The 22,424-nt window shown below is 49.0% G+C and overlaps 2 protein-coding genes across 3 annotated transcripts in view; both read left to right on the forward strand.

The window, feature by feature from the left end:
• Nucleotides 1–14,749, forward strand: part of FAM120A (family with sequence similarity 120 member A) — a 49,414-nt gene extending 34,665 nt beyond the window's left edge. Inside the window, exons 12-18 of the mRNA XM_082288866.1 lie at nucleotides 475–589; nucleotides 2,414–2,623; nucleotides 3,460–3,643; nucleotides 4,512–4,649; nucleotides 6,092–6,233; nucleotides 10,247–10,343; nucleotides 12,844–14,749. Coding sequence (XP_082144992.1) covers nucleotides 475–589; nucleotides 2,414–2,623; nucleotides 3,460–3,643; nucleotides 4,512–4,649; nucleotides 6,092–6,233; nucleotides 10,247–10,343; nucleotides 12,844–13,155 — 1,198 coding nt within the window. The 3' untranslated portion in view covers nucleotides 13,156–14,749. The remainder of the gene's footprint in view (nucleotides 1–474; nucleotides 590–2,413; nucleotides 2,624–3,459; nucleotides 3,644–4,511; nucleotides 4,650–6,091; nucleotides 6,234–10,246; nucleotides 10,344–12,843) is intronic.
• A 5,755-nt stretch (nucleotides 14,750–20,504) lies between these two features.
• Nucleotides 20,505–22,424, forward strand: part of PHF2 (PHD finger protein 2) — a 59,741-nt gene continuing 57,821 nt past the window's right edge. For both annotated transcript variants that reach the window (XM_082288606.1, XM_082288607.1), the window contains exon 1: nucleotides 20,505–20,959. In XM_082288606.1, coding sequence (XP_082144732.1) covers nucleotides 20,862–20,959 — 98 coding nt within the window. In that variant the 5' untranslated portion in view covers nucleotides 20,505–20,861. The remainder of the gene's footprint in view (nucleotides 20,960–22,424) is intronic.

The raw sequence follows: 22,424 nt of genomic DNA on the forward strand, positions 1-22,424 counted from the left end.
AGAATTACTCATCCAGTTGAAGTGATGATAATCAACAGTAGAAGTATTAATTCTGTATTTCAGCTTTCCAGAGAGAAAGTCACAAGGTCCAAAATCCTGAACTGTTTAATTTTCAGATTGAAAATTGACAGAGGAATTGGGAGATGCTTACATTTGGGGTAATTATTTAAGACAACTAGCGTGTAATTCTTTCAGAATCCAAGGTTAGCATCTTACACATGGTAAAATTTAAGCCATTTCTGAGAGTGATAAATAGAAATTTGTCTTTGGTTCTATTGAACTTCACCTTGCCTTTTGAGCACTGAAACACCATTTCTCCTTACAGAATAGTTAGTATGCAAAAGAAGTGGTATCTTAAAGGTCCTCTTTTCAGTGGCACAGCATGTTTCTCTCCTGTCACATGTTCTGTACATACACTGGGGATTTCAGACTTGCCCATTAAGAAGCCACTGACAGGACGTGCTTCCCTTACAGGTATATGGTACAGTGGCCGGGGGTGCGCATCCTGCGTCGCCAGGAACTTGATGCTTTCCTTGCCCAAGCATTGTCTCCAAAGCTCTATGAACCTGACCAGCTTCAGGAACTCAAGGTAATTCTTAACTTTATCTTACATAATTTAAGAGATTAGTTTCCAGCTGATCTGGGAATTAACTGTAGTGGCTGATTTATATGTGCCTGTCTCACTGAAAGCCTTGCACAATCACCTATACTTTCCAAAATATTAATCGTAGTGGCTTGAAGGGTTGCAGAGATTCATAATCCATTCTGTTTCACTAATCAGAAAGGTAACTAAAATCCTAAACATATCCTATGCTGCAGAACCTTTTCTCACAATTCATTAAGTAATTGTGTCTTGGAAGTTCAAAGATTGTGCTTCCATTGAAAAGATGAAGGAAAACAGATGCTGCTTCTCAGTGTGGCTGTTTTCAAACACTAACCTGGGTATTTTCTTATGATTCAGCATTCAAAAGATTTTTTTCAGCTAAGTGTAAAAATGGAGACTTATATAATCTTGAGTGGAAAAATGCAGGAGAAACAAGTAAAATAGTTTGTGAATTCTCAGAATTGTAGAAATCATTATTTTGAGGATTTTAAGTTAAAGTCTCAAAGTGGTGTTACATGAAGTAAATACTGCTGGCTAACTGCTAGTTGGTGTGGTATTCTTGCTGTAGGTACACAGTGTAAAGCAGCAGGGAGGAAGTGGCCCTTGTTTCCCAGGTTGGTTCATGTTTACAGGTACACCCTGTGGAGGGGCATGGACATGAGCAGCAATCCTAGCACCCCTCTTCTCAGGAGAAACAGTAATTAGGCTCATGCAGATTCTAACTATTGGGCTTTTTTCCAAGGAATATTTTGTCACTGATGCCAGATCTGCAAGAGGATTCTCAAAGCAAGCACGTGGCTGTTTTCTTTGCTGACGAGCTGACGAGCTGATAATGTTTTGGTTTAATAGTAATTGTTTTATTTTTCAATCATACATCAAGTGATGCAGATTACTTCCATAAGATATGTCGGTTAACTGGAAGATGCAGTAACTCCCTCAGGGTTGTTACTGTCTTCACAGGAAGCAGCTTGTGAGGTCAGACAGAAAGAGCAGCTGAATTTGAACCCAGCTATGTATCTGCAAAATGAGCGGGATAGTCTTTGGGCTCTTAAAGGTTGCTTATGCATAAGGAAGGTGGTAATGGAGTTTAATTTTAAAATTTAATACCAAGGTCTTGAAAATGTTCCCAAGCAAGGGCTGATATTTTGAGAAGTATTTCAGAGAGCACCAGTAGTGATATTTTCTTACGCCAGAGCTAAAAATACACTTGCTGCAAGCAAATCCTTTTTTGCTTTGACCACTACCTATTATTCACTGTTTAATTCTACCTTTATGTCTCTATCCTGCATCCTAAATAAAGCTGTTGTATGTATAAACACTACTTTGTGTTCTTAAAGCAAAATTTTGGATCAAACTAATAGCAAATCCATTATAAAGGAGTTCAGAAGGAAATGTGTTACATGGGAAGAAAAATGGACTTTTGCATTGAGGTCATTCCTGAGATGTTCTATAACACATCTCAGAAGCACTTAATTATTTGGAATAAAATTTTTGATGAAGTTTTCTAGTGCTAATTTCCTGTAAGTCTCTTTAGAAATAGTTTCCTGGACTTTGTGTTGAGAAAACAGGGGTTTGTGTTTATCTCTGGCCTCCAGAGCAGGTGGATGGGACCACAGCTTTCCTGAAGATGGCAGCTCTGCATGCACAAGCGAGAGGTTCTGGTGCATTCTTCTGCTCAAACTTCTGAAAGTCTGGATGACCTTTTAAAATCCCTCTGTTTGCAAGAGTTTTGAAAAGAATGTAACTATTGGAATAACTTTGAATTACATCTCATTGCAATCTTACTAAATGTACCATGTTTTTAAACAGATTGAGAATTTGGATCCCCGCGGAATCCAGCTGTCAGCTCTCTTCATGAGTGGTGTGGATATGGCTCTTTTTGCCAACGACGCCTGCGGACAGCCGATTCCGTGGGAGCACTGCTGTCCCTGGATGTATTTTGATGGGAAATTATTCCAGACCAAGCTCATCAAAGCAAGCCGGGAGAAAGTTCCGCTCATTGACCTCTGTGATGGTCAGGTGTGTAGTTGTGCAGGGTGATGGAGTGTCCCATGTGCCCACAAGGGTTCCATGGGGTGGGTTGTCATCATTCACCTCATGTGTCATCTCTGCTTTTAAAGGCAAATATGAGGAGAATGGCTAATGGGTGGGGTTTGCTGTTTAATCCCTTATTTCTTGATGAGTAGGATGGCAGTTGGGTGGATTTGGAAGAAGGGCATCAACTTGAACTTGATTTTTTTTTTTTCTGTCTGAAAAATGAAACACTGATATGAATGGCCAAGTTGGAAACTCTCTGCTCATTTGTTCAAGTCCCATCTTTTTGGGTCAGACTGTCCAAAGGACTAAGCTACACTGGTTTTGTAATGAAAGAAAATTGATGATGTCTAGCTGATTTTACAGACTGTGAAGTCATTCTTGGGGTCCTCAGCTCAAAATCTTTTCACATTTCTTAAAACCATCTTAAAATACAAATGAAGGAGATTTTTGTTGTATCCAAAGGATGCAAAATTACTATGTAACTGTAAAACCAGGAAACTGATAAAACAGTTTACTGAATAACCCAAACCTGTTTTGTTTTTAACTTTTTGAAAGGTATGAAATTGTATCCCTTCTCCTTTCTGACTTGAGGGAAGCTGATCCTAGCTTTGCCACTGATGGTGTGGTTCCTCTCAGGGTTGCTACCCTCCAGGCATGTTTCAGCCTGTATGCAGAGATTCTGGTTTGCAGCCTAGGTTTAGGATGATGATTCTCCTCCATTACTTTGTGGTTTTCTTTGAATTTGTTGTGTCAAAGTAGCTTTATTCAATTGAAATGAGAATTTTAATGTCCTTCTGTGACCTTCTCTTTATTCCTAGGCTGAGCAGGCAGCCAAGGTTGAAAAGATGCGTCAGAGCATCCTAGAAGGATTAAATTTCTCCAGGCAGAACCATCCTCTCCCTTTCCCACCTCCACCTGCCATGCCTTTCTATCCAGCTTCTATGTATCCTCGACACTTTGGGCCAGTCCCACCACCTCAGGGCAGGGGGAGAGGCTTTGCTGGTAAGTGACGGGACAGTGGTGCCACACGTTACCTTACCTTGCCCATTCCCAAAACTACCAACCCTGTTCAATTTCATAGGGAAAATACATAAAAGCAAGTGGTCAGCTTGTGTTGGCATGTGCCAATCACTGTATTTTGGGGTTGCTTTTATTAGCCCAGTGATACGGAATGTGCCGTATTGCTGCGTATTTTCATCAGGATTTTAGTAGCTGTGCCAGATCAAAATATTTTTACTGTTGTTGTAGAACTAGAAAAAAGAGCAATGGATCGACACTGGGTGGTATGAAAAGGCTCTGATTTGCACAGTAAATCGGTTCAAAACATTTATAAATTAACAGACACAGTTTAACTGCCAGGGTTGAAGACAACCTTTCCCCCTCCCCACTCCTCTGTGTTTTGCTACAGTCATATAACCATTGGCACCCTCAAGTGTAAATACTGACATAACCATTCCAGGCTCTTCTTAGAATTGCTCCCTTCCTCAAAATCTCTCCGTACCAAGCCCCATAGGTGTATGGATACTGGACACTGGCATTCTAGGGTGCCATGACTGTAGCCACCAGACCTCACTGCCAAAAAATTGTCACAAGCCTTTACAACACCATAGAGTTGGGATCCCATTCCAAGCCCCAAGGCCTGCCCTTCAGCAGAGACTTCCTGCTGGCTGAGACAGCAGGACTCCTTTGCCAGGGCTCTCTTGGTGCGGTGCTGCAGCTTTGCCCACAGGAGCCCGGCCCGCGGGAGCGCAGCCCTCCCAGCTGGCTCTGGAAGGGTGGAAGGAGGCAGCAACCTCTCTGCTGGGGCCTTCCCGGTTGCCTGGCCCCCTCACAGCTTTTCCCCTGTCTTTCTTTACCCTGGGTCTAACAGGAGTCTATGGCTTCGGAGGCCCTTATGGGGAAACAGTAGCCACAGGCGCTTACCGGGCCTTCCGGGTGGCGGCAGCAGCAGGACACTCCGGAGCCTTCTCTGGCAATGACAGCAACAGGACTAGCAAGTTTCAGGGCGGTAATTATACCCAAACCCCTTTTCTTAGAGCTTCTGGCAACGGCTTCCTCCACTGTACGGTTTGGTCTGAGGCTTTCCTACTGACTCCCTGTCTGCCTAACTGTCTCAGCTTCCCTCTCTAGAGCCTGCCTGGGCTGCTGTCCACTCTGCTCCCCGTCCCTGCCGCAAGCCCCCGGCGCCAGCCCTCCTCGTGCCTAGAAACCCTCCTCCAAATACAGGAGAGCCCGAAACCCAGCGGGGCAGGCTGTCTCCTGTGCTCCACAGGCGAAGAGGGCATCAGTAACCCACTGGCCTCTGCCTCTATATTAACAGGGATTTTCCAAAATCTGGGAGCAGTTGAGCTTTTTGCAAAGACCCAGCCTAGAAATTACTGACTTTGGTATTATTGCTGAGCCCTTCTTTGCTGGCATCAGTGCTGGCATGGACACAGGAGTGGGATTTACTTCCCTACCTGTGTGCCCATGCTCACTTCCTGTATGATGTGGGATGATGGAAACCTATTTAGGGTAAATTTTTCCCACGTATTTAGCTGTTCTTTCTGGCCTCTAAACTTTTATCCTAAGAGCAAACAGACCTCTAATGCTTCATGTGTGAATAACTCTGGCCCTGCAAACCATCTGCATTTGGAGCTCAAGGACTTGCACAGGGAAGTAGGAACCTTCTGGATGTAATCAGTAGTGTAGTTCCCAGCCTATTAACACTGGAGACTAATTATGGCTGTGTAAACGCTGTGGTTTGTAACCCTTTTGGTGCTGATGGTCTTACCAGTAACATCTTGCTCAGTTCACATACCTGGATTTCTTGAAATACGTGTTATGCCCCAGAGCTGATTTTTCAGGGCAGAACACTATGAAGACATAAGCAACTTGAACAGAAGCTACAGTTGCATCTTAGACAACTGTAATTTTAGCTGCCTTCTTGGAGGGGGAAGGATAAACCCACCTTTTAAACCAGATCTGTTCGAATGCTACATTTTTATAGCAACTTAGTGTTAGTACAGCTTATCCTGCCTAGTAAGTTCTTTATTGCCAATATAATCTGCGTGGTCTATTCTGATACTTGCTGTTGGCTAAAATGTGCCTTGAACCTGCAAGAATTTCTTCTTCATTAGAAGTGCAGGAAGAAAGCAATCTTCATCCAGCTTGTAAAATTCCCCTTGTTTCTTGAGGCTTATCTCAAATATATTTTTAATTACTGAAACTGAAGCATTCATGTCAGATTATTTTTCTTTTCAGAATTCATATCTATTTTTAAAAAGGGGTGGGGGAAACACTCTTGGAGTTCTAACGCTTCTGAAATACTGCAAAATGAGCAATAATCTCACAGTATCCATAGAGGAAATGGGATATGTGGTGAAATCTGGGCAAACCAGCTTTCCGTTCATTTGGAGCTTTACTGTGATGATTGTGAAGATCAAAGTTTGGTTTTGCTTTTATGTGCAGGAGTCCAACCTATTCCTTCTCAGGGAGGGAAACTTGAAATTGCCGGCACTGTAGTCGGCCATTGGGCTGGAAGCAGACGTGGACGAGGGGGGAGAGGGCCATTTCCTCTGCAGGTGGTGTCCGTGGGAGGACCAGCCAGAGGGTAAGTGCCGGCCTGGGAATGTGCTTCTCATGTGGGATTTAATGATTGGGGAAACAAGGACAACAGGGAAAAGTTGGAGGCAGTAGAGATGGCATATGACACACTTTAGGACACACTGGGTCAATTATACCCACCGAATACTCAGGAAAAGCATTGGCATTCGTTTTAAGAACTTTTTTAACCAGTTATTTGTATAGATATAAGCATTTCTATGTGTAAATAAAATTCATACCCAATCTGAGATACACAGAGATATAGGTATATTTATATGTATAGCTATATATACACACACACAGAGGTTGATTTTGCATGAGGAGATGACTTTGGGACTTTCCCATGAAATCAATAGATGCATTACATTTGATTCCTTTCTTTTTTGTGGCAGGACATTTATTAAGAAGCATGATAACATTTTAAATAACTACATTATGTAATCCTGTGAAGCAGAAAACACCTGAAGGACATTTCTAGGTTCAATAGTTCTCTGTTACAGTTGTGATGGAAGTGTGCTTAAAAGAATATTAATTTCTTCAGCTCTTCCACTTCATTTCACTACAGCTGAAGTTACAGGTGCACAACGTGTCTGAAAACCAAGTACTTTATTACAAAAGTATCTAGTTCATTACTTTTAAGATTTTTTTTTTCCATAGGATTGCTGGTTCTGTGCCTTACAGAACTCTCTTATCTTTAATTATGATCGTGTCTATTACAGGAGACAATCCTAAAGCAACATGATTTATGTATTGTGTCTGTATCAGGAGTAGAGTAAAGCTGATGGATTTATTGCCACCTCAAGCTAGGGAGCAGCAGTGTGAAAGACTGCACTGCATGAATTCCATCTCTTTGTTAATTTTCTCCAATGTGCACTATGAAGCTTCATGCTGGAGCCAGGGAGAGCTGTTGGAAAGCCTGTTGGTGTTGGGCCGAGTGAGGAGATGGGTTAATCTGAAGGCCTGGGAGAACGGGAGCTGCTGTGGGGACAGGGAGAGGCAGGAGCAGTGGAAACAAATGCGAACAGGTTCAGTGGCACCACGGTGTGCTGTGGGAGCAGAGCTGACCCTTCCAGGGGATCACATTTGCCTAGGGCTGCTCACTTCTCTAGAATGAGATTCAGCTGCCAAAACAGAAGCATTGAGTGTTGATCTAGGTGTTTCAGACAGCTGTCAGGCACCTGTGCGGGCGTGGGGGGGTTTTTGGGAGCCCTGTGCTGATCCAGAGCAGCATCTGGAGACAGTGGGAGTGAGCAAAGGTGAGGAGGCATGAGGCTTGTTTGGGTATCGGGAGACAAAATAACCTTTTTCACCAGTGAAATGAGGTTCTTGGATGATCATCGGTTCTGTTTTTCATGAGGATACATGAACAGAAGCTGGTTGCTTCTTCCAGTGACCTGCACTCTGTGTGGGGAGGTGCTGCTGGTGATGGCTGGTGTCCTGCCAAAGCCAGTGTCTGCCAGAGCACCCTGAGCAGGGTCTGGGCTCGGAGCTGGGTTGCATCAACACAGGACAGCAGTTCCTCCATCTCCTGAACAGGGAAATACCTGAATTCATGCAGAACATCAGTAGCCAGGAACTGAGAATCCTCCTTATCTGGGAAGTGAACAGATCACTGAAAGGGTGTCATGGCTCCTGCCAGTACCTTTATGACAGAGAAGTATGGTTCTTCAGTAGGAGCTTTTGATTTGAGATAAAATACCTGAGGTTTCATTTTGTTGGAGGTACTGTCTTAAGGCAGTAATGTTTGGGAGCAAGTTGTCACCCCAGAGACAGGAAAACTGTCAATGCCAGATCAGCACCGATAGGGCGTTCTTCACGTGTAGAGTTACTGGAATAGGTCAGAGGGAAAATGCCTGCAGGCAGCTTACCTGTTTGTTGGGTCAGTTGATACTAAAATAGGACCAATAGGAAAACATGCTTGTGTTAAGGGTTCTGGCTGAAGACAGAATCACAGAACCATAGAATATTTTGAGTTGGAAAGGAGCCGCAGGTATCCTGGAGTCCAGCTTCTGGCCCTGTACAGGACACCCCGGCAACCTCCATCCTGTCCCTGAGAGCAGTGTCCAAAGGATCCTGCAGCTCTGGCAGCCTCGGGCCATGCCCATTCCCTGGGGAGCCTGGGCAGTGCCCAGCAGCCTCCGGGGGAAGAACCTTTGCTGATACCCAGCCTAAATCTCCAGTGCTTGAACAACAGGTTCATGTTGGCAGAGGTTATTTCCTACCAAAGGTCACCACTACAAAACAGCACAGCAGGTTGTCTCAGTTCATGGCCCAGTTCTGCACACTAGTAGTCCATTTTTATCTCTTCCAGCAGAGGGGAACGAGTCAGGCTTGTTCACCCCATTGCCTCATGTCTCTGCAATGCTGAGCTCAGATATTGTTCTTACTGTGTAAAATTATAGCAGCTGCTTTGTATTGGCTTTGATCCATCAGTATATTTAATGTGATTTTGAGGGGGAAAAGCCCTTCTCAGCTCCTTGAAGGGCACGCTTTGACCTTGCAAAAAGAGAGCCAGTGGGGTTGGCAAGGAAGGAACACAGTGAGAGGGACTCACACACAAACCACAGCTCTTCTGTCTTCATTCTCTGCTGTTGCTTCTAAACCTCAGAATTCGATTTCTTACTGCCCAGTGTGGGAATTCACAGCATGTGAGAGGAGACTGGGGGGGCACAGGCCAGTGCCGCTCCCCTGGGTAGTTCAGCCTCACTCAGCTCAGGGACCTGAGCTGCACCTGGCTGCTCCAGCCAGCCCCAGTGGGCTTAGGTGTCACACCAGGACCTCCCAGTATCGGGCAGCACATCCAGAGGAAATACAGGGCATTCCCATGCTTCTAGAGCAAACCAGTATTTCTAGTAGAGAATTTTTAGGACAACGGTATTCTTGACATGATAAGGAAGTTCAGTTTCTGCAAATGATGGAATTAAAGCAGTTGTAGCTGAATTCTGGAATTGTTAAAGTTGGAAAAGACCTCTAAGATCATCAAGTCCAACTGTCAACCCAGTAATACCCACCACCATGCTCATCCCTAAACCATATCTGCAAGTGCCGCATCCACGTGTTTTGTGAACAGTTCCAGGGATGGTGACTCCAGCACTGCCCTGGGCAGCCTGTGCCAGGGCTTGACAACCCTTTCTCTGAACAAATTTTCCCAAATATATCTGATCTAAACTACCTCCCCTTGTCCTTGTCCTCACGTGCAATCCCATACCTGTGCAATGGGACTGAGAATTGTGATTATCTGGATAATGAGAATGCTGGAGAACAGCAGTTCTGACTCACCTGCAAAGTCCTTCTGTAAAATCCTTCAGCAGCTTAGAGCAGGTATTCTAGTGGGTAAAAACTGAGGCACAACTTGAGACCAAGGTGAGGAAGTTTGGTTTTATCTGATCTAATCTTTACTGAATCACACCAAAAATCACCACCTAATGTGTCTAAGTTAGGAGTCTCCACTGAAAGCATCCCAACTTAGCAATTGCCACATGCCATATACAGGTGAAACTCCTTTATTCCCTCAGTTTCTTAGATAATTTTGTATTCTCCCATCAAAACCAAGGCGATTTTTTAATTTTGCCTCACATTCTTTTATCAGATCCTGTCTGTCTTGTGTTTATATGGGGAACTGTTATTAAATGGGGGAAATGGCCTTCTCTATTGTTCAAATTGCTATTTTTGTAAGGTGAAAGTATTTTGAGCTCTGGTTTTAAAGTGCCATGAGGATAATTTGACACTTGGAAAATGTTTCTGCAAAGCTTGAAAGTATCATTTATTGTTTCTTTAGAAGAGAACTATAGAAACAGACATTTTATTGCTCTGGACCCAAAAGGTTTGTTGGGTTTGATACAATTGCAAGCAATAGAACCTTGCCATTTGGAATTAGTCATCTTGCCTCTTGGAAGACGTGTTGATGACAGGCCCTAGACAGTAAAGATAGGAAAATAATATTCCAGCAAAACTAAATGTAAAGAGTTGTAAACAAAACTGATCTATGTTTTATTCTCTCCCCTCTCCCCACCCCTGCAGGCGTCCTAGAGGAGTTATCTCCACTCCAGTGATAAGAACTTTTGGAAGAGGTGGAAGGTACTATGGGCGAGGTTATAAAAGCCAGGGAGCAATTCAGGTAATGAAGCCATGTGCCTGACTGCAGCACGCTCTGTGACAGGCTGGGCTGGGGTGGACTCCAGACCAGCACCACTTTAACAGCTACAAGTGTTTCTGGCGACTCATGGAAGCTGTGAGCTGCACAGCGGTGACAGGACAGGCTGGTGTCGCAGCTCACTTAAAGCAAACTTTGCTTCTAAAGACAGACGTGGAAGAATGTATTTTGACATGAATCCTGTGCCTACACAGCTCTAACCAGCCGTGGGAGTAGAAGAAAATTTAGAAAATGGGAGAAATACAAAGCTGAAACAAATTAGCAGTTCTGCTCCTGCCCCCACTCTTCCCCAATTTCTTTTCTGGGACCACGGTCCAACCTCATGAAGGAAAGTTTCTAGCAGTGAAGGATCTTTGCTGCTGCCATGCTCCAGATCTAAGAGGTCTCTCTAAACTTCTGGGGAATAGCAGAGCAGCCTTTGCCCCCTGAGCATGCAGGCTCCTTTCTGGTGACACCCTGCCAAGCGTCCGTGGATCATGACTTCTGTCTAGTCCATGGATCCTTCAAATATAGCGGAGGCAGACTGCTGATCTGTATGAGATGCCAGTTGCTTTCAGAGCTCTGTTTTCCTCCCTTTTCCATGGTTTTGGCTGCTATGCAGTTTGGATGAATGAGTAGTAAATAGCTGGAAAAACTTCCACAATAAATATGTCATATGGACATGCCATTTGTCAGGGAGACCTGAGAGTAGGGGGGTGTTTTCAGGTGTCACACAGTAAGAGAGAGAATGTTCTCCAGTAGTTAATGAAGCAACTATTAACTTCCAGTAAAACTTACTGTTTTACAGGTGTAAAAATTCAAATACTTCCTTGTTAAATTTCTGTGTACACAGACTCTATATGTCTAAAATGTACCTGTGGATCTGAAACTTTACATCTTTAAATAGAAGAGAAACCACTATGTTAATAATAGAGCATCAATTTCTGAGTACCTTAAGCTTTGAAATAAAGGAAATCCTGAAAACGAGCTCCCACATACTCCAGGCTTACTACAGGTGTACATATGGGAGTGTAGTTCAGGTGGTAGCTGCAGGTGTCTTGACAAATGCCATCAAGGTTGGGTATTTGCATTTTTATTAATGAATGTAATTTGGATGGTAAATACTTGTGATCACAAGGACCTGTGTGTAAAATTGTGCCTGGAGAAGAAAGGTAAATGGCATTTTCTATGGACCTGAGCTCATTGCGTTTTGTGGTCATCAAGGCCCAATAGGATTTTCTTGTACAGGAAGAGAAAAAAGGTGATTTAAAATGCACATGGCAGGGAGAGCTTCCCATGTCGTGAGTGGGTTGTGATAGCCAGGTGAGGCTGGGCAGTGCCAGCGGCCCCTCTGCCTCACTGAGGCAGTGCCTGTGTGAGGCCAGGCTCAGCCTGAGGCACTTCCTCCCCAAAGCTTGGGAATCTGACCATAACGAGCTGTTTGGATTTATCCAACACATCAGACTGGTCTGTTTTATCCCAAGATGAGGCCTTTCACTCTTGTCCTGGAAAGAAACTAAAGCATGTCTTGAAAGCTGAACTTAAGGATGTCTATAAAGAGGCACCTTGGCAGTGATCAGTGTCCCTTGTCCTCACGTGCAATCCCATACCTGTGCAATGGGACTGAGAATTGTGATTATCTGGATAATGAGAATACTGGAGAACAGCAGTTCTGACTCACCTGCAAAGTCCTTCTGTAAAATCCTTCAGCAGCTTAGAGCAGGTGTTCTAGTAGGTAAAAAACGAGGTTTTTATACTGCAAAGCTGTTTGCTGCTGTTGGAAGTGTCCCTGTCTTAAGCCATTTCTTAGCACTTGACTTTGTGAACAGTGTGACAGGCTGGTGTGCTGCTTCTTAGCAGCCTAACCTGCTTATTTTGGTTTGTTTAAAGCCTATTATGTTTCTGGAATGCTAAGATTAATTATAAATACTTAAAAACTAATTGTATGCTGCATCAGTCTGGTTTTTATGGCTATACTCAGTCTTGTAAGATTTTACTATATGCTTTTTTTATGAAACCCTTTCCTAATCTTGGAAGCATATAGCTTGGTGCAGGGACTAGTGCACGGTGCCTCTGCACTCCTCCAAACGCTGGCTGGAAACAGTCAGGTTTGTAGTTGAGTAACACGGAATCCTGCCACTGAATCACAGCACACATGAACCAAGAAGCAGAGTTCAGCTGTACACTGATTCTCAGTTTCGGTGTTTCAGACATTTATGTAGCTCTGATGTTGTGAAAGGAGGGCAACATCGAAGTTAAAACTAAAGCATTTGCCCCGGGGGCATCAGAAGGCTCTGGGGAACACCGAAAATCCTCTCTGTGTATTTTGTGGGCCACTTCTTTCAGCAATGCCTAATATTTGGTGTTCACTCACGATCCTGTGCCCTGCATGCTGCCTGTTGTAGTGTCCTTATATCAGACTGTACATTTATATACATTTTTAGCACTGGTTCTTCAGTAATTCTCTTCTTTTTTTAACAACTAGGGCAAACCTCCTTACGCTGCTTCAGCAGAAGAAGTAGCCAAAGAACTTAAGTCAAAATCCGAGGAATCTAAATCCTCACTTGTGTCTTCAGATGGATCCCTGGCTGAAAATGGAGTTGTGACTGAGGAAAAACCAGCTTCCCAGATGAATGGGAATACAGGAGACATCAGGGCTTCCAATCAGTCTGAAAGTGCCTTGAGTAATGACTCTAAAATGTGCAATACGAATCCTCACTTAAATGCACTAAATGCAGACAGTGTTTGCCATAAAGATGATGCTCTTGAGGCCACTGTCTTAAAAAAAGAAGAGTAAACTTATTTTTTATAGAGGGTGAAGGATGTTGGGAAGGGTCAGGATTAGGAATATCTGGAAAGAAAGAGAGCCTACAGTTATGTACATTTTTTCCTTTCCGTAAGAGAAAAATGAGGACTTTGGAAATTCGGATCCCTCTTTGATGTCAGAGATTTAAACAACACATTTTTTTAGTTTTAACCAGTTGTAGTCAAAATGCTACAATAAAACAAAAAAAAAAAAAAAGAGAATGAAGAGCATTTGACTCCCGCACTTAAAATGAAGTATACATAAAGTTTAAACTGGTTATGACAAAAGCTTGTAGTTTTGTTTTTTGAAATATAAAGAAAACAAATTTTGGCAGTCTTTAAGTATATATAGCTTAAAACTATAATTTTTAGTACTTGGCACCATATGTATGCCATTATATTTGATTTTGCATTACTGTGTCACAATAAAGCTTTCTTTAAGGCTTTGATTTCATGATTCTGGGGGGAAAAAGGCACAACCACAGTTTTTTCTTTCTGAAATCTCATCACCGTTGCCGTGGTTCTTTTGTGTTAAAAATGTGCAAACTCTCGAAACTACCAATTCTCAGTAACACTGCAGTTCTGCTGAGTTCAATAGACATCATACATACGTTACGAGCGAGTTAAACGGAGATAAACTTGAAATCATAGAAGATGCAAACGACCTTTCAAAACAAACACAATGTGTTGGGAAACTTTTTGTGACTAATACCATGCATCCGTGATCAATGAACTATGTGGTTTTGAATCAGACGTAGACCATTAGTACTACTATTTGAGCTAAACTTCTGCATGGTTCATGATTTTTAAAGTGTGTAGTTAATATTATGCATGTTATTGTCCTCTTTCTTCCATTCTTACAAGTACTGTGCCCATTTGCAAAACAAAAAAAGCTAATAATCAGTAATAGTCCTATAAAAGATGTTAACTATGTTTAGTCATTGACTGATCTTGCTCTAACCTTAAAATTTTGTGATTATTGACCTCTGTTGCATTTATTCTAAAACTTTAAAAAAAAAATTATCTAGCCGTTTTGAATATCAACGTTACCCTGGTGTACTCATTGCTGTATGCATTATTGTTCTCTGTTGCTGTTTTATGCCTTCATATTAGCAAATATGAAATTCTGTGAAAAACAAAAAAAAAACGCTTTGATCTTCAAAAAAAAAAGTACCCCCCTTCTGTAGCAGGAAACAAATGGCTTGTTCTTGAGAACTTTCCCATCAAGAATTTAGTATAAGCAAATATACCTGTATCATTTTGATGTTTTTGTTAGTGTTTCCAAACTTAATGTACTTCAAAATCAGAATCATTTCTTTATATTCGTTTTCATATAATTCTCCTGATGCTCTTCATCACACATTAGTGATCAGAAATGAGGTGTAATTCCCCATTCCCTGCCCGCCAGAGCTAAGTAGGTATCTTAATGTAAGTTGAAGGGAGTTCTGCCCCAACTCATGGATTGTGCAAGAATGAACTACTGTTGGGTTTGGCTGGTTGTAGATGGATTGTGGTGTGGTGTCTTTGAAGGCTATTGAATGCAACTTACAGTGCTTAATAAAAATCTTTATTCTTTTAGTATAAAATACTGTATGCCTTTTTTGTCAAGTATTTTTTTAATTAACATGTAAATAAAAGTTTTTCCTATGCCCAAGTCAAGTGGTTGAGTTGGCAGGATCTGTGGTGTCCTCCTACAAGGCAGAGGAGGCCTTTGGTTGTGGGTGCCCTATTCCTGGCAGTGTCCAAGGCCAGGTTGGACAGTGCTTAGAGCAGCCTGGGACAGTGGAAGGTGTCCCTGCCCATGGCAGGGGTGGGACTGGATGAGCTTTAAGGTCCCTTCCAACCCAAACCGTTCTGGGATTTTGTGATTCACCCACTGCTGGGGGACACCACACCTGGTTGGAGTCATGCCCTGGCTTTGCTGGTGTGTGCAGTTCCTTTACATGTCACCTTTCAATGTCAGATGGTTGCAGAGATGTAAATAAGACACAAATAACGGGGAGCAGTTGTTCAAAGAAGAAAAACCGCAGGTGCTCGCAGAGGTTGATACACAAGGTGGTGAGCAGTGCCTCTACAGAGCCGGGCACCAGTTAGTCTGTTACACAGGATCCAACCGACAGAACATGAGGAGTTGCAGATTTACACAGTGGTGTAGATTGGGGAGCTTTCTCCCCTGCCGGGCCCGTCCGCTCGGTGCCCACAGCCGCGTTCACGCATCTCCCGGGCTGTGAGAGGTGGGCACGGCTCCCACTGCCCGGCCCAGCAGCACAGCCGTGTTTTCCTCAAGGGACAGCAATCGGCCTTCTCTCTTCTTCCCGAGTCCGATCCCCCTGCAGCACCCGGGAGGGGTCGCGTCCCTGCGCTCCCTGCTCCCGGGCAGTGTGACTCGCCCATGCCAGCACTGCTCTGCCCTGACAGCATTTCCCACTCGCTGCTTCTCGTGCAGGTGCAGGGCACCCCTTGTCCCATTTCCCAGCAGTTTTCCTTTTCGAGCCCGGCCTGGGAGCTGGCATGGAATAACCAGCACCAAGAGTTAAACGGGGAGAGTCCGCTATTTGGGTGGGATCCGGGGCCACTGTCCGTTCTGTGCCATCAGCGACAGCATCGGCTCCTCCCTCCCTCCCTCCCTGTGTTAGCGAGCAGCGATGCTCGGCGTGTGCCGCGCTCGCTCCCCGGCACTGCGCGTTGTACCCCGGCCTTCCCGGGGTCCCGGCCAGCGCAGCGCGGAGCAGCGGCCGAGGGAAGATTTCGGGCCGGGGGAAGCCCAGCGCAGACATCCCAGCCCAGTTTTGCTCTCGGCTCCCGCTTGCGAGGCGGTGTCCCGGGCAGCGGGGAGGGCAGCGGGGCGGTGTCCCGGGCAGCAGGGAGGGCAGCGGGGCGGTGTCCCGGGAAGCAGGGAGGGCAGCGGGGAGGGCAGCGGGGCGGTGTCCCGGCAGAGGGTGACGCGGCTCACGCGGACCGGCCCCGGGGCAGGAAGGCCCCTCCGCCGCCATCACCGCTCCCGCCCCTTCCTGCCCTGGGCCGGCCGGGGGAGGCGGGGCCGGGGGCGGCTCCGGCGCTGCGTTGGGGGCCGGGCCGGGGAGAGCCGCTGCTTCTGGGGGTGTTCCCGGTGCGTGCTAAAACTCCCGGAGGGGTGGGTTTCAGGGGGCTGTGAGAAGCCCTGCCCGCACAGAGCTGCTGAGGCCGTTCTCGCGCCCCTCAGTGAACAGCGCTGGTGACCCCCGGACGGAGCCCCAGCCACGGCTGCAGCCAGAGGGGGAATGGGGAGTGGGGAATGGGACGTGCAGACATCGCTCCTGCGCTGGGACGAGATGAGGAGGAGACCGTGGCACGTCTTTCTTGCTGCCGCAAGAGTACCGTTATCCAGCCCCGCAATTATCCAGCCCCGCAATTATCCATCCAGCACCATGGCAGATGGCAGCACGGTCTGTGGTGAGAGTCTGTGTGAACCTTTAGATCGCACCCAAAGCCTGTAAAGTGAACCAAGTCCGGTCGCACTGACCTGCCAAGTACAGGCGGGCCCCACGCATTGGATGGAGATGGGATGAAGTGGGACAGTGTGGAATCCCAGAAGATAAGGGGTTATGTGTATGTCTCAACCACTGATAGCTGGATAGCTTTGGAGCCAACCAAGGATTGTTGGTAATAATCAAGGATTGTTGGTAATAACAGCCCATTGTAAAATAACAAGATGTGGCTGGAGAAGGGTTCATGCAGAGGGAGGGCAGCACTTTTCTGGGACAATCATTCTTGTTCCAATGTCTCTGGAGATAAGTGCAACACAGTCCAGTGCAAGCACAGGAATGAGGCTGAGTAGTGAGCATCGGCTGTAGGAGGTGATCAAAACTACCCATGTCCCTCAAAGCCCTCTGACCCATTTCCAGAAAGATCTGAAAGAATGGACTGTGTGGGATGGGATGGGGTGGGAGCAGAGGGCTTGCCAGCAGGATTCTAAGTGACTGTTGGAGGAGGGTGACATTGGAGCCAGGTGCCTCCTGGGGGTGCCAGCCCAGAGGCACAGAACCCACGGGTGCCTGGAGCCTTCCTGTGGGGCTGGAGGTGCCAGTCTCCCCAGCTTCCCCTCTGCATTTCCAGGTGCTGCATCAAGGTGCTGCCTCAGGGTGAAGCCTCAGAGGGTTCTCCCTCAGCAGCAGATTCTGCCGTCTATGTCAGACCACCCTGCATCTTCTCCATAAAGTCCCAAGGAGGGTGTCCTCAAGTGCTGTCTCTGGTGAAGTTCCTCCGAGCCCACAGCCCTTGGCTTCAGGTCTCTGCCAGAGCTGAACTAACAGTTCTTATCTAACATTGATTCCTCTGATATCTTATTCTGGTTTCGGGTTCTTAACAGCTCTCAGCAAACAGGAAAAGTTCTAAACACTTGGAAAATCTCTTTTACCTGGGAAATTCCCGGATGCTTTGAATTTGGGAAAAATGAACATTCTGATGCCTCAGAAAGTGTCCTGATCCCTAGCAGGAGACTAAACAAGTGGGGATCAGCCTGAGGCAGTGATGGGCTCGTGTGTCTCCCTCCTTTGTGGAGTTTTGGGCTAGAGAACGCTCGTGGCCCTGCACAGCAACACTCTGTGGGGCTCTGCCATCTGTTTGGGCCAGTGCCGCTGACTTTTTTCCAATCAGTTTAAAAATACATACTAGAAACTCACTTCAAGGTTTCAAACAAGTGAACTCTGTGATCAAATGATGCTTTGCTGAGGCACCTGGGCACAGCTCCACTGCTCACCCTCCCAGCCCAAGGGCAGCCAGGCACCTTCTGGACTGAAATGCTCATGGAGAGGTGAGGACAGTGGGACAACCTCACCCATAAGTTTCTTAATCCACTAATCCCTGTTAAAATGATGAGTAAGGTGTCTGAGGTGCCAGAATAGAGCCCCTACCTTTCCATGCAGTGTCAGCTCCAGCATCCTCCAGCACAAGTACAGATGGCCCAGCTGGCTGTGGCACTTGGCAGTGTCCATAAAAACATGGACACTGTAAAAACAGGAGTAAAACTGCAGACACACCACTCTACTGCCGGGTACAGCATCACCTGAGGGCCAGTGATGGACAATGAAGAGCTGGACATGATTCCAGCCCCTAGGAGCACCTGGCTGCACTCAGGCATGGCCCTGCTGCCCTTTGTAGTGAGCAGCAAACCCCCAGCGCGTTCAGAGGGTTGGCTCACCCACTGCAGCAGTTGGGACACACTAACACTGGAGTTTGGGGTGGTGCTTTGGAAATAAGGCTGTTTGCATGGAGGTGCTCATGGGACTGAAGAAAGGGGATGAGAAAAATTCTTCACAGCTCATAGGGGCTGGGTGAGCAAAGCCCATAAACAACTGGGAGAGGAACATGGGCACAGGAAAAGGTGTGGAGGAGCTGCTTCAGGGAACAGTCATTTTATTTGGAAAAGGCCTCCAAGATCATGGATCCACCCGCTGCTTCCATGCTCAGTAACATAAAAACACTGGTTTCAGGAAGGGAGGGAGACCCTTCAGGTTGCAGCTGTTGGTGTGTGGTGTGTTCAGAGGCACAATGCCCAGTGTCCTCATGACCATCCTGTACCAAAGGACATCCCAGTCTTTAGAGGCTCATTTAAACCCTGAGCTGAGTGGTGCTGGGAGATGTCCTTGGCATCGAGGAGCCGTGTAAAGGTGTGTGCAGCTCTGGGATGGCTCACAGCTGTTCTGCCCCATCTTGCCTTACTACGAAGACTTGCTCTTCTACTTTCTGGCTGCAGCTCTGAACCATTAAAGCCATGACCAACAGATTTAAACTTAAACAGGGCTGGTTTTTAGGGTGCAGGTTCTTATGTGGTGCATTGTGATGAAGGAAACAGGTCCCTTGGTACGTTTTGAGACACTCAAAAGCACCGAGTCATGGTTTAGGACACAGGCCTGGGGCCTCCCACTGTGTCACTGCAATTCCAGCTGTGTCAGAGGCCACCTGTGGCAGGGCCGAGTGTGTCACTCACACACAACCCTGTGCATGACAGTCCTGCCTGTGGCATATACCTGCAGTGGGCAAGGGTAATGATCCTGACAGCCCCTCTTCAGCCTTTCGGCAACAGCCGCCTCCCTGTAGAAAAACTTGAAACTGAAGTTTTTTGGCTTCTTGAATTACCCTTGTCCTCCAAGGTGATTCTGAGGATTTTTACAGACAGATGAAAAAAGTCTGAGAAATGACAGTTTTAGTTTTTTGTTCAAAGACAAATTCCCTGCCACACCACCAAATGTAATGGATTCAAGATGCTGAATCCATTGTAATAGAATTAAAATCCCACCTTCATTGCGAGGCCCTTTGCAACCACTCTGTAGGAAGCTCTCGCTCCTCAGGGAAAGGTTCCAGTGGCCATTGAACACTCTGGGAATAGCGGCCCTTCCGAAAGTCCCCAGTCCATTTGTTTAACCCCTCTCAGAGCATTGGCATGGCAGGGCAGCGAGGTTCTGCATCTTCAGCCTCGGCTCCAACTCCATGATTCCTCTTTTGCCTCTGCATGGGAGGAGATTGGTGTCTGTGGGGCTGTGTGGTGTTGGGGTACATAGTCAGTCAGGGCCTCAGTGTCCCCCCACAGCCCATATGCTGCTGTGATCTGGTTCTTGGTGGGCACAAGGTGTTTATTACCATCCCCTTGGTGTCACAGCAGGGAAAGGGCTGCTGTGAGCAGAGGTGGTGACTTTAAAAGCAGGAATCATACAAATAGAGATTCACAGGGTACTTAGAGCTGGAGGCAACCTTAAAGACCATCTCCTTCCAACCCCCAGTAAACCCCCGAGCTGGTTAAACCCCCACTAAGATCATGTTACTGAATAGGAAGAGGCTCGTTCTTTCGGGTTCCTTTGATGCGAACCGGCCGCGGTGTGTATCTCGTTACCCCACCCGCGCACCCAGCCGAGCGTTGTTCCCGCGGGTCGCACCGCACTTGAGGCCACTTCTCCGGGCTTCCTCGCCCTTGGGGCGGCCCGGAGCCCCCCCGTTCTCGCAGGCCGCCGAGCTCCCCGCTCCCCGCGCGGGCTCTGCCCGCTCCGCAGACACCCCCGGGCGCCCCGAGCGGGGTCCCCCCGTTCCCGCAGCCCCCCGAGCGCTCTCCGCTCCGACTCCCCCCGCACCGCCCCCCAGGCCCCCCCGGCGGGGCGGGCGGGGGCGCTCGGGCTGGGCAGCTCCCTCCCGGCAGGCGGGGGTTAACAAAAACACGCGTTTTCCGCCGAGCCCCCGCCGCGCCCCGGCCCCGACCGGGGAGCCCCGCTCCGCTGCGCCGCGCTCCGCCCGGCCCCGCTCGGCCCCGCTCCCTCCGGGCTGACGCAAGGCCGGGCCCGCCGGGGAGGCCGCGCCGGGCTGTCACCAGGGGGCACCGCCGCGATCGCCGAACACCGGGAATCACCATCCTGGAGGGACAACAACAACAACAACAACAGAGAGCCCCGGCCCGCGGCGCCGGCGGGCGGCGGGACCTGGCCATGGCCCCCGGCTCCGGGCAGCGCTTCCCCGTCCTCCGGCACCGCTCGCCCGCCCCTCTGGAGCCCTAAATCCACTATCGCGGTTTTTTAGCGTTTTTTATTATTTTGTATTATTTCGGTTTTTTTCGCTCTCCCCTTCCTCCCCCGGGTCTCCCCCCTCGGCGCCTCGGCCCCGCCGCGCTCCGCTCCGCTCGGCCGGGCGGGCGGGCAGCGGTGAGCGGAGCGGATCGGCGCGATCGGCGCGAACATGGCGACGGTGCCCGTCTATTGCATCTGCCGGCTGCCCTACGACGTGACCCGCTTCATGATCGAGTGCGACGCCTGCAAGGACTGGTTCCACGGCAGGTAACGCACCGCGCCCGGCACCCCGGCCCCGGCCCCGCCGCCCCCGGTGCTCTCGCCGCCGCGCTCCCTCCCGCAGGCCTTCCCGGAGCGGGGAAGGAGGAGCCGCGCTCCTCGGCGCCGCTCCCGCGCTCCCCGCGCGCTGGTTTTGTGTGTTTTGTGGGTTTTGGGCTGGATTCCCGACACAAAGCTGCTCCCCCCGCGGTGACACCGGAGCCCCGGGGTGGCGGGGGCCATTGTGCGCGCCCGGGGAGGGGATGCGGCCGCCCCGCGCCGCCCGCCCGCGGCTCCGCGCCGCGTCCCTGCCGGAGCCGGGCCCGGGGCGGGGAGCGCGGGGCCGCGGCGGCGGCTGGCGGGGCTCGGCCGCGCTGTCAGCGGGCTCGGCCCCGGCGCCTCGGCCTCCCGCCCGGGCAGGGCTCGGGCACCTTGGCCCCGGCTCACCCGCGGCGGCGGAGCGGGGCCGCGGGGTGTTCCCCGGTGACAGGGCGGCCATGGCCGGGGAGGGCCGGGGGCTGCGGGGAGCGGCCGCCCTGGCAGCCCCTCGGCGCCGGGCCCGGGCGGGGCGGCGGGGGGAGCGGGAGGGGGAGCCCTCGCTGGCGCAGCGCCCGCCCCGCGGCACCGCCGGGCAGCGCCCCCGCCCCCGGGGACCCCCGCGCCCCCCCGGCCCTGCCCCGAGCTGGGGCCCGCCGTGGCGGGGCCGCGGGCAGGGGAGCGGCGGGGGAGGCCGGGCGGGGCGGAGGACTCGGCTCTTCGGCTCGTTTCTCCCCAAAGCGCCTCCCGGCGCGCAGACAATGGGCGGCCGCGGCGGAGTTGGGGCGGGCGGCGGAACTTCGGTGGCGCCTGGTGTGATGGGGGCGAGGGCGGCGACTGGGGACCGAAAGCCTCGACAGCCACCGCGCCGCCCGGGCAGCCGGTGCCGGGGAACGGGGTCACCGGGCGAAGGGGGGTGCACACGGGTGCAGCCCCCCCCGGCAGGACCCCTTGCTCCTTTCGGGTGTGACGGAGGAGGAGGATGGATTGTCAGCGGCATCGCAGCAATTCCCCGGGAGTGATTGAAGTGTAAAAAGTGCAATTAAAATCAGGTAAATCACCTGGATGAGCGCTTTTTACGACAGGGGTCCAGTCAGGTTAGGCTGTCGCTCTTTCATCGGAACCAGCGCCCAGCAGCGTCTCCAAACAGCTGGCGGAGGAGGCGGAGGCGGGAGGCGCTGCCTGGTGCGGCTCACGGATGCCCGAGCGGGCCCTGGGGCACCCGCGGATCTTCCGTGCGCAGAATAAACTATTCAAGACACTTTGCCGTGGCATGAGGAATGATGTTCTGCCATGTATTTTAGAAGCTCTGTAGAAACAGGAAGGGAAATGCAGAAATAGCCAGTCCTAGTGCCAGTGCTGGCAGAAGGGTGCTCTGCACGTGTGGTCCGGGACGGGAGGCTCGCAGGACTCGCGCTGGCCTGTGTCAGTGAGGACT

The sequence above is a fragment of the Coloeus monedula genome (genome assembly GCF_965178545.1).
Source record: "Coloeus monedula genome assembly, chromosome: 11".
Classification (NCBI taxonomy): Eukaryota; Metazoa; Chordata; class Aves; order Passeriformes; family Corvidae; genus Coloeus; species Coloeus monedula.